General features: G+C 47.4%; 1 protein-coding gene across 1 annotated transcript; it reads right to left on the bottom strand.

Moving 5' to 3' along the window:
* Positions 1-3,327: 3,327 nt before the first annotated feature.
* On the bottom strand, positions 3,328-6,769 carry LOC119179102 (neprilysin-1). The gene is made up of 2 exons (XM_037430180.2): positions 5,240-6,769; positions 3,328-4,354 (listed from the first exon to the last, which is right to left on the bottom strand). The coding sequence occupies exons 1-2, from the start codon at positions 6,632-6,634 to the stop codon at positions 3,368-3,370; spliced, it is 2,382 nt and encodes a 793-aa protein (XP_037286077.2). The 5' UTR covers positions 6,635-6,769; the 3' UTR covers positions 3,328-3,367.
* Between the last annotated feature and the right edge of the window lie 5,261 nt (positions 6,770-12,030).

The following is a 12,030-nucleotide window of genomic DNA, read 5'->3' as shown; positions in this document are numbered from 1 at the left end:
ATATTGACTGCACCTGGTAGCAACTCTCATATTATCTCCGTGTACTCACGCAAGTACTGGAAACATTGCCTCGTATACTGTTGCTCACCCATCATACTTTGATCAAGGATTCAAAACTTACTACCACAGCCCAAATCCCGAAAGAGTTGGGCTGCATGATCTCGAAGGCTGTACTTTTATATGCATTGCGCAGAACTGTATAAACTACAGCATATTACGAATTTTATTAAAGGTACTGTACTTCTAAGTACAATATACACAATAAACGAAAATAACCAGAAGTAAGCTCAAAACCGGGGTAAACCACTTGTCCTCTGGTGAACTACCTTTTCTGAGTTTTTTTTTAACCTCCTACCAGTCGAAGTAAAAATTTACTCTCGTGCTAACTGAGTTTTTGAACGTAGGAAGGGTAGTAATTATTTAGGTTTTGAGCGAGTATAGAGAGAGTAACTTTTTACTGCCTTCACAAGGTTTTTGAGGTGATTTCTGGGAGTCATTTCAGGTGGTAAAGAAATTAAAGTTGACGAGTGCATTTGCCCAAAAAGTCAAAAAAGTTATTAATTATCAAATGACGGCAGAATTGGTGACACATAGATTACCATACAAACAAACACACACATAAAACGAATGCAGAATAAAACACCACTTCAACACACTGCATGCGTAACTCAACCGTAGTTTGACAATCCGGTATATATATGCACGACTTTTTGACCTGCCGTAAAGTGCCGGTGGGAGAGCTGTTTTTTGCATCGATTAACAATAACGGTTAAACGTGCAAGCATAAACTTCAGGTGGACTGCAGGTTGCTAGGAGTCACACTGACCTTTCATTATAAACCCACCCGATCTCACATTTTTGAATATTCAATACGTAGTCAGTTCGCACACCGGCCTGTCGGCCCCACTCTTGTTCACACTGCTGATGCACATGTACATAAAATATACCTTCGTACACACAGACCGCGGCAGCTCAATGGTTTTCATTGAGTGGTGGTGCACAGACACAGTAACGGCACGTATTCATGACAACGGGCGTAGCATAGCGGTGCACGCCTGTACACAAGCTTCTTACCGACGGAGTGCAAGACATTTTCGAGGAACATGGCTATGCGATGAACGACAACTGGTGATCGCAGAATAGACCTCCTGTGCGAATTTCGTAATCATTTCGGACTGCGAAATTCGGGCTGCACTTTACTCCAGTAGACATCGTCTTTTGTGGAACAAAATATATGCGATGCTTCTTTTACCTGCCCCCGCGACGCACTCACACTGGCCGGCTTCGTGCCGACGACATAGTGAAGCGTTTTGCCTATCGCTTCTCTAGGAAGCAACCACGGACGATGACACTAGCTTGATTTTGTTAGCGCTGGCAGCTCTTCGCGATTCGGCACGGAAGAGAGGTATCCCCGACAGGTTCGGAGGCTCGCGCTCGGAAGCGCACGGTCACTCCATGATGTTGGAAACACGTGAGATCCATCAGCTCAACCAGACACACAGATCCCGAGCTTCTTGCACCGTCTCTCTCCAGGACCGCTACACAGCAGAAGCCAACGATTTGCGAAAATATGCTAAACTTTACACAGCTGGCTTTTTTTTTTGAGTGAGCCTCATTTTTTTTTCGTTCACAGAATGCTTTCCTCGCTTGTTGCGCTTATGCTGCTTCCAGTTCCAGTGAAGGTGCGTTGACTCGAAGTCCGGCATGAGGCGCGACGATGCCGTACCAAACTTTGAAAAAAAAAACATCTGAGGTCCTCGCATACATTCACGATTCAGTGAGAGCGTCAGTCACGGGGTTTCGGGCCAAAAGCCGCCGAAACAACTGCCGCTCGCAGTCACGTGGTAATAAACTCTGGAACGCAGATTAAAAATCACGTAATAGAAAACTCTCAACGAGGTAAAACTGTATTTTGACATGCTTTTACTACGTACCTCCTATAGATGGTGGTAATACTATGTCATGTACCGCCTTTTACTCCAACACGAGGTAGTAATTTTTAACGCGAGAGAGTTTTCAGAGGTCATGAGCCGTGAAAACCCCAAACTCGGATAGTTTATGCTTACAGTGTGGCTTTTAAAACAGCGATATATAGAAATGTTTAATTTCATCCCCGATATGCGCACTGTGCCAAATATGACACGCACCAATTTCCGGCTGTAGAATACAGCGTAAAAGTTAGAAAATGTAATCACAGGCTTGAGTTTGTAACGTCATAGATATGCCGAAATACTTTTTGTGTGCTTCTGCGGTGCAACAAGGTTACGAGAAAATAGCAAGCGCCGCTGTTCGCATGCTGAACTTGCATGAGCAGTGTGGAATATTTCACATCTCTTTTTCATTACTACTTCACGGACGTCAGAAGAGCACATAAAAATTTTTTCCTATAGTGCCATGCAATCTCTGATAGGTCTTTTGATAATTAATATGTGGGGGTTAACTTCCCGAAACCACCATATGACTATGAGATATGCCGTATATAGTGGAAAGCTCCGGAAATTTCCACCAGCCGGGGTTCTTTAGCGTGCACCCATATCAGAGCAAACAGGGCCTACAGCATTTTCGCCTCCATCGAAAATGCCGCCGCCACCACCCGGATTTGATCCCGTGACCTGCGGGTCCAGCTATAGGTTTCTTGCGGCTTCAATAAAAAGTGTTAGTTGCTACGTGCCAAATTTAGAATGATATGCAACAAACTGAAGTGCACGAGCCTTAGCATTTTACACTCATCAAGATTCAGCCGCCATGGCCGCGATGTGATCAGAAGTCGTACATCATGACCACAAACCTAGGTGGCGGATGCTGTACCGAACATATCACGAATTTGGAAACATCCTTCGAATGCATGCGATCAAAGCACGTTCAAGAAACTATCATACTCGCAATGTCAGAGTGTTTGGGCAAAAATTTCTGTCAATCTATGTTTTCAGAGACGCCACAGCATACCAAAGTACTCCATGGATGACAGCCTTACGACTTAGATAATTTCATAAGATTAGCTATGATATATCACAAATCGAAGATTAACCTTGCCAGATATAATTTCCTATATTTAACTCACCGACAGAGAGCCTACTTCAATTAAATGTGTTTTGTATGTGAACAAAAACTTGCCTGAAGTAATTGAAAATCAACATTAGCGCAGCATTTGCGCATTTTTACGCAGGAAGCCAATCGAGCAACGCATTTCAAGTGCGAAACGTTACGCATATATTGATTAGCCTTTGATGAAAAACACAACCCGTACGTTACACGACGAAATAATCTAAATTAAACGTTTTTCCTCCAATAGAGCATGCCTCAGCAAGGTGGAGGGCCTCTCTAAACGCGAGGCAACAATACGCTGTCGCCGAAAAGACGGCGCGCTTCATGACTGGCCAGATCGGAAATACCGCGGTGCGTCTCCGTCAACCCTAGTCTGGCCCACGGGTAGACCCCAGAAGTTGCACTTCTCCGGAAAGACGCCGTCGGGCTGCGAGCACCCGAACGCGTCGGAAAACTCCATGAGGTGCGTAAGCGGCACGTTACACCTCTTCTCGTCAGTGCTGTACAGGCCGCGCCGCCCTCTGCGACCCCGCCGGGAACCCCCGCCGTCCACGTTGTCCGGCGAGCACAGCTTGAAGCAGTAGTTGAGGAAGAACAGCTGTTCTCCCGAGAACTCCAGGAAAGTGGGCGTCTGGCCTAGCTCCCGAATGTACGACCGGTACCGGTACGCCCCCAGGGCCGCCGGGAGCGAGGCGAAGTCGGCGACGTCTTCTACGGTGATGTCGACGTCACCCCCACCACCATTTCCGTAGGCCTGTGCCAGGCACCCGACTCTGTTATGGTACTCGACGAGAACGTCGGGAGACCACCAGGGCCGGAGCCTGCCTCGGGCGTCCCTCTCCTTGCCCCGCTCGTCGAAGCCGTGCATAACTTCGTGGCCCACGACGGCACCGAGGCCTCCGTAGCTGAACGCGGTCCACCTCTTCTCGTCGAGGTACGGCGGTTGCATGATGGCGGCGCCCACGAACATGGCGTTCAGCTCGCGCTCGTAGAAGGCGTTCACCTCGAGCGGGTTGAAGTCCCGAGTGGCCACGTGAACGCCCGCGGTGAAGCTGGTGAGAAAGAGTCGTGTCGCGGAGCGGGCGGCGCTCAGCGACGAGGAGAGGAAGTCGGCCTGAATGGCGAAGTCCGCGTAGTGCTGGTCCAGGGCGTCCTCGTCGACGAGGTAGGATGGCTTGGCGAGCACTTCGTCCATGGTACGAATCTTGGCCTCAGCGGCGCTGCGAGTGGGCTCGTCCATCCACGGAGTGTTGGCAAAGATGGCGCTGAACTCCCGTCGGACGTCCTTGGCGATCTTCTTTGCCAAGATCTGCGAGTCGAGCGAGATGCGAGCGATATATGGGAAATCAACGTGAACGATCAGTTGACTGAACGTATACGGCAACCTAAGTTCACAGGGTAGAGTACAAGGATATGTCTAAGAAGACGCCGAAGACATGTCTCCTAGGCCCAGATTTAACCAGCATGTACGGAAAAGTTTATAACTTAGGAAAAAGAACCACCTGGCAACTATAAATAACATGGGTCTATTGCTGCTTTAAACCCCACACATAACTGAAATTCGTTTTGTCATTTACCATTATCGAATCAATACGAAAATTTCCTTTCGGAATAAAAGCTATTTCCTCTCATATACGTTAATATTCACAATATACCGACAACATGGCTCCTACCGCACGAAGAAGATAAGCGAGAAAATGCGCGAAAAGGTCCCGCACCAGCTCACCGTTACGTCCGATTTCGTCAAGGGTGTTTGCTAAAACCTATGTAATTGTTCATTAGTAAAAACTGCTTAACTTATGTTCTGAGAAACCCATTGTCTAAACATAGGAAGTTTCAGTACATTTTAGTCTACCAATGCCTCCAAAAATGCCAATGACTAAAATGCGTGACTTCACACTGGCCTTCATGCTCTAGAGTTCCTTGCGCGAAATTCAAACATAGAACTTTAACATTCGATCGCTTCTAGCTGTAATCGGGCCTCGTGATGGAAAAACTATTGACGACTTGACTAATGACTAACCGTTTCAGTCTTTAACATTATTTAACATTAGTACCAACTAACACCTGCTTTAACGCTTATTAATAGATGGCGTTCGTGCCAGATACGAGGTGTGATTACCATTCTGGAGATCGCGTAATTTAAAATGCAAGGAAAAGATCAACTGGCAGAGTGGAAGCTGCCACCCCTCACCTCAGCATCTGGCGTCGGAGTGTTGTTGAGAAACGGGTACGCGGCCGCCAGCGGCATGACATCGACGACGCGTCGGAAGCAGTCGCGCACATAGCTCGGTTTGTCCTTGAAGACGAAGGTTGCCGCCTTGTAAGACGCTCGCGGAGCCAACTGTCGAAGCAGGGTCCAACCGAGGAACATGGGCACCATGAAGGGGTCGTCTTCACGTCTCAGCAATTTCCCAACCTCTTGCAACGCGGCGGCGTTCTCGACCTTGACGTGGTGGTCACGCTCGACTCGCGTGTACGGCTTAATCTGCTTGTTCACAGCGTCCACCCAGACCTGCGGGTCGATGTCTGGAACGAGCGTCGGCAAGTCGTCGTAAGTTATGGCCTGTGCCGGCTCCTCTTCCGTCCTCAGGGCGGCTATGATGCGTGAGTCCGCGTCCGTAATCTTGGCGGACAATGCTTCGGCTTCGGAAGGCCGGAACTCCGGCAGAGCCTGCAGTAGGATGAGGAAAAACTCTTCCAGCTTACCCGAGTCCCGCAGGATGTTTCTCCACTGAAGCCACGAGATGAGCCCAACGTTCCTGCTGATTTCGACGGTTAGGCGTCCACCGTCCTCATCATAGTCAATAAAAAGGTCGACTGTGAACAAGACGTGTATCTTCCAGGTCAGCGACAGCTCAACCATGGAGGCCACCAAGGATGGAGGGTCCTGAGCTTCCACATAGGGAAACCCAGTGTACAGCTTCATGAACTCGGCCAGCTTGTCCGTCTCGGACTTCCTGTCGGTGACGACCTTCGTACAGGACTCGAACATTCCATACGCTTTTAGCACGGCCGAGTACCCCATACTGCGAGTCGAGCCAGACTCCAGTGGCACCGCTCGTCTCACCAGAAACGGGTGTTCTCGCTGTCTCACGCTTTGCCCCAGCAGCGAGTGAGACGACATGCTGTCGTTTCGCGAGAGCTGAGCTACGTCGGGAGCAGCGGAGCGGACGACGAGTTTTCTAGCCGGTGACTTCGCTTCCCGGGCTTCCTTGGCTGCACGTTCGAGGGCCTCCTGCGCGTCGAGCATGGTCTCTTCAGCCACCTTGTCGGCAACGCTCCGGTGACTGTGTGAGTGGTCCCGAATCCAGCCATCGCAGACGAAGCGGTAGAAGTTGTCGCACGGGTGAACGCTGCGCGTGATGGATGCTTCGAGCAAGCGCGTGAAGTTGGCGCTCTTGCGACCGCTGGTTTCCGTGGTGGGTTCGTAGAACAGCAAGTACCAGGCCAAGGTCGCGACGAGGGCAACGACGCATACCAGTCCGAAGGCAACCAGGCAGAGCTCGGTGTAGTCTGCGGTGACGAATTCCGCATCCGTCTCGGAGAAGGTGCTGTCAGTGGTGTCCCCCGAATCCTCTTGGGCCATGGCCCAAGATGGCGAACACGACGCAGGCGTTGGCTCAAAGCAGGCTTCGGTATCTGGGGAACGCAGTTCCACGAAGGAAGCTGTGGAGTCGTTCTATATTTCTTTGTCTCCGACGCAGCCACGTCTAGCTTGAACGTCGAGAAGCTCAGTGCGGCCTATTAGTGAACGCGACGCAAAAGACAGGCTTGTCTCATTCCGTCCAATCGCGGATCTGCGAGGCCTAGCTCCAGAAATGCTCTGGAAGGTCGCGTGAGAGGAGATGCTGATGATGCTAATGCCCGCGTGCCAAAGCGATATCGCATGTTCCAACGAAGAAGATGGTTTAAATGAAAACATCCAATTGAATTAATGTGCTTAGCTCCAACTTCGCAATTTACGATTATAAATTTTTATTCCTTATGCTGAATCTTATAAATAGTCATAGGGCTCATGTGGGTTTGTTTTATTTTGAATTGTACTGATTTTTCTTACAATCCACACGATGGGTTTGAGCCAGTAACGTGAACTAATCATCTATATCATACCAATTCGTGTAACAATGGCAACATTACTAAAGAGGAAATAACGCGAAGGAAGAAAAATATAGTCAACAAAATTTTTTTTGCGTGGCGCGGTACTCGTGGGGAGCACATACAAGGGTACGAATACGCCAAAACTTTGTTTCATTGTGGCGTAGACATTATTAAAAATGCCAAGTAAGCATTTTATAAACAAATTTCTACGTTTCGAAATCGGGTCACTCCTGTGGTATGAAAATAACGTATGAACTGGCGAAGTTAACTAATCAATAGACAATTATTTATTTATTAATTGTACAATTAAATCAATATTGCTACGCCTATAAAATATATCTAATCATTTGTAATGTGTAAGACTCGTTCAATTGTCCTCCTGCTTTGTGTTCTACAGAGACTCCAGAAGAGGAGTGATAACATCCTTTATGTGTAACTTGGCGACACATTTTTTTTTTCTTGGCAGAGGGGTGGCGAGGCTTGACACGCACGACAAATGAATCTCTTCGGAGGGCGCGGGGAGGCGAGGAAAGTATGCATTTTGTACCTCCTATGCTTGCTTAAGGGGGCAGGTGTAATTGGGGGCTATATAGCAACCGACCAGAAAGAAAAGACGCAGCGTCCCCTGTCCTACATGGCGCCTTCGCTGCTTATTATGGCCTAGTGCAAAATGTGGCTAGTTGCCTTCAGCCCGAGAGCGAACTCAATTAAGTTATGCTCAAGTTTTTGTTGCAGATTCAATGAAATCCCCCCTCCCATCCTAATGTTCAATAAATTCAATACGGCTCATCATCATCGTGACTGTCATCCTCCTCCTCTTTGATGGCTCAAGGCAAGCAAGCAGCTTTGATGGCTCAAGCCATATTGCACTGTACAGTTGCACAACTAAATTATTACCTTCACAAAGCTCGACACAAGGCGTTACCGCTGTGCATTTTTTGCAACGAAATTGAAACAACTGAGTTTTTTTTTTATTCTAACGCCGTTACTCTTGTCAAAGAAAAATATATATAGAAGCCCCATTACAGAAGTTAGGAATACAAGTACCAGTACTTTAATCACTTGGCGGCACTTCATTTCGTTACTGTCACCGGGATATATGCTCCACTGTGTTTGACTACATCAATGCAACTAAAAGATTACCATGCTAGTGAACCCTAACCTTTTCAGACCTCAAGTGTATAATTCGTAGCTATGTCTGTCAGGAAGAAGAGATGGTTTGACCGCTTGCTCAGCAACCATTTTTGTTTATTGGCAGTTTTATCTCTATACAAATTTTTCAGATTGGTTTTAATTTCATTTTAGTTTCATATAAGTATCCTGCCGCCCGGATCATAGTCTATCCCCCTCTGTGGGTGAGCGCCATCCATCCGAGGTCATCAGCATCAGCATCAGCATCAAACAGCTGGCCTGATCATGCGGAGTGGAAACATAAAGAAGACAAGGTTTCTGAAGAGTCGCATCAAAAGGCGGCGTGAGGAATCCACTCTCGACGAAAGGTAGTGTACGTTCTTGCTTAGCGAACGGCATCCACCGTGAAATTACCTCATTCCACACTTTCGTCACGCGAAAAAAACTTCGAAACTGTGGCAATCGTTGCAGAATCTGCATTTTCCACTTGCGCTACAATTAATCAAACTGGCGTAAATGCATTCAATTGCGGTTTTGTTGTGGGACACGTGCTTTGGCAAATAGCTTGAAAAAATACTTCCATAAAACTATGGCATTTCAGTCCACTTTATTTTATGAATTGGTAAAACCAACGAAAGCATGGGATCCAATGTCCCCTGTGACTTCTCTCTTTTTTTTGGGGGGGGGGGGGGGGAGGGGGGTTCAGTTGTACGCAGGATCTGTAGTGTGCCTGTTGTAAGCAGCCCATATGAAGTTTTTCATGAGGAATGATGTCCAAAAGTAAGATGTGGGCCGTAGATCCACAGAAGACCACATCAAGGGGAAATAGCTCTGAATAGTTCCACATATGACTAGCTTACTCGGCAACAACTTTGCTTGGCAGTACTGTGGAAGCTACAGAACTAAACCGCAGGTCGGCTACCACGCCTAAAGAAAGTATACTTCAGTTGATTGATAACTTTCTCATTTCTTTTGCTGAAATAAATATTGATTCATTATGAATTCCCAACACTTGCAGGACCTCGTACGTAAGATACATTTAAGCCTCCCTGTATAAGAATGGCTTCCTTTCAATTTTTTTTATAGACAGCACCGCCATTCCAGCACATCCGTTGTCCAAAGCAAACATGACATCCGTAACTTGAGTTGGTCAGTGTGCAGTGGCAAACGCGCTGATAAGTCCCTACAATGTAGATTGAAAACTCGGATTGTCTCCCTTAATGAAAATTTTCTGCACACGTTTTTCTAAACGCGTTATGATGCGAGTGACCCAAATCGAAATCAGCCGCAAGCAGCCTTATGCATGCTTGCAAGCGGAGCAACATGAATTTGCTTAAGCCCCACCTTGGTAGCTTTCCCTCTACTTTAAAGTAAGCAGAGGCCGTGTACAATGGCGCGGTGCCTTCATGTTTCTATGCCGCAGACACGCTACCGCAGGAGCCGATGCCCTACTTGAAGCACATAGCCATTTAGGCGAAAGTCTCACATGCCTCGTGAAACACGAGGACACAGTGGGTGGCGCTGGCGTTTACACGAAGTGATGAGTCACTCTGACATCACCACATGACGTTCGCGCTTGGTCAGTGTGAACCGATGTCTCAGGGAGTGCTGCGAACACACGCTAGGTGCTTAAAAGTCTCTGCAAAAAGGCACGCATCAATAAAATCAACTGAGACGAATGAAGATGGTTCTTGCCTTCAAAACACCTATGACAAACGCAAGGAAACCGTGTAGTCTTTCATTCCGCTTTGCAGCACGGTGCCCAAACTTTTATTGTTAACATTTAATGTGGTGGCTAGAACGTAATGTGACACGCTTGTCACAGGAAGCATTAGCTCGATACTCTGATGTGAGTGGGTAACGAAACCGTCAAAGCCACTGTTGCCAAATGTTAACGATCGCCACGTGCGGAAGTCTACATCACTTATATGGGTTTAGCGCACCACGACAAGAACGCATAAAAGAGAGAGACGCACGCTTACACAGCGCTAACTTGGAACTCTGCAAGTTAGTGCAGTGTGTGTCTCTCTCTTATGTGTTCTTGTCGTGGTGTGCTATACCCGTATGAATGACGAACCCAAACCAACTATAGCGCGGCAGCATGCTTTAGGGAGTCTACAGATCTGGAAACGTTTACCTCGCACTAGAGCGACGAGCGTAGCGTAGAAGCCACAAGTCAACACGCACAGATCAGTGCCACGTATAGCCACAGACAACGTCGATTTGCCATTTGTTGAAGCTACTGCACGAAGCGAAAAAGTATTTGCGTAGCTATAATGACCCTGACTCGGGTGCTCAAAGCAGGCGAGGTTTCGTTCCGGAAGACGTTCCTTCCACATGGCATGTGTGTTGCTATTGACCAGGGCTACACTATTATTAAGAAAAAAAAGGGGGGGGGGGTTCACACCAAAAAACTCTGAGCGAAACCCTTGAAACGTTTCGTTCCTGCAACCATGCCCATGCGCAAATAATGCCGGAACGAAGGATAAACTATTTATTTTGCAGAAGAAACTTAGTTTCTAGCTTTAAACTTCTCTAACGGGAGATCTCGTAGTTCTGCGATATATAGAGTGAGTTAAGTGTCTGCTCGTGGCGCGACGACACCAATGTACTCCACCCGACGACGCTGCACCTATTGAAAGCATACTCATTTTGCACTATGCTACACGCAATAACTCATGCTTATGATGATGATAGGGATATGGAGTCGGAACTATATACCTGCAATAAAGCCAAGCAGGAAGGCCTCTATGCAGATGGCCGCCAATGCTAGGAACAAGCGCTCATGCACATTAGAACAAATGGTTGCAGTTGCGACTGGTTTTGCGAAAATGACATTTAACAACTCTTTTGGACTAACGGATCGTTGCAGAAAAAGAGTCCCAGAAGCACTATAGTATTTCCACGCACAGCGAAAGCGAAAGGAACACACAGCACACAATGGGACACGAAGCAGGCTGACGCGGCAAGCAGGCGAGGTCATGTCATTTCGGGGCACGCGTGTATTGGTGTGTAATCGATATCAACTACATTGTCACTTGGCGCAATCGCTTTGTCTTGTGAAGCGTAAAATAGCGTTCTGTGGTGATGCGACCGTGGCATATGACGTTTTCAAATCGGGCGGCATCTTAAGTTTTAAGTAGGTGTCGCTTTTGGGCCCTGCGTACGTCCGTAGATCTCACGCTCTCAATCAAATCCTCAGTACAGCCTTCAAACGAGGCTGGCAACGTGGAACTGGGGAAAAACAAACGAGCATGGTCCATAATAATATTAGTAACAGAAATAACCAACCAATAATTCGAATAATTCTCCTAAAATCGCTAGAAACACTTGGGAAACGTGCCGCTGCGACCCACGCCTAGGTAGAGAAGAACTCCCACCAGTGCGCCGGCACTTCTTCAGCACTTCGTCGCTACATCTGAAGTAAAAACAACCTGACGTAATCTGTTGCAGACGACACGTGACAAGCAGGAAGTCTTTAGGTTTCTAAAGCGCAGCGCAAAGGGAGAGCACACGTCGCACAGTTGGCGCATATTCCTAGTTGCAGTTCTCTTCGTGCAGGGATACCCACTCATGCCCAACTCGAGCATTTACGCAAGCGGTGGTTTTTTTATTAAACACAACAAAAGGAAGAAACTCTATATACGAACAGAAATGGCAGGGTGTCATAGTTACGGGCTTACTATGGCTTTACAGTTGTGCAGCTGCATTTAGTACAGTATTTTAAACCACATAGGTTTTTTTTGGGGGGGA

This window comes from Rhipicephalus microplus, chromosome 7 (genome assembly GCF_043290135.1).
Source record: "Rhipicephalus microplus isolate Deutch F79 chromosome 7, USDA_Rmic, whole genome shotgun sequence".
Classification (NCBI taxonomy): Eukaryota; Metazoa; Arthropoda; class Arachnida; order Ixodida; family Ixodidae; genus Rhipicephalus; species Rhipicephalus microplus.
The sequence above is the reverse complement of the archived record's forward strand: the minus strand, read 5'-3'. Positions and strand labels throughout refer to the sequence as shown.

Excerpts from the sequence above, each read along its gene's own strand:
- LOC119179102 (XM_037430180.2), bottom strand. The coding sequence starts at position 6,634 with ATGGCCCAAGAGGATTCGGGGGACACCACTGACAGCACCTTCTCCGAG. Across the intron at positions 4,355-5,239 it reads CTCCGACGCCAGATGCTGAG|ATCTTGGCAAAGAAGATCGC; the intron begins GTGAGGGGTGGC and ends CTCGACTCGCAG.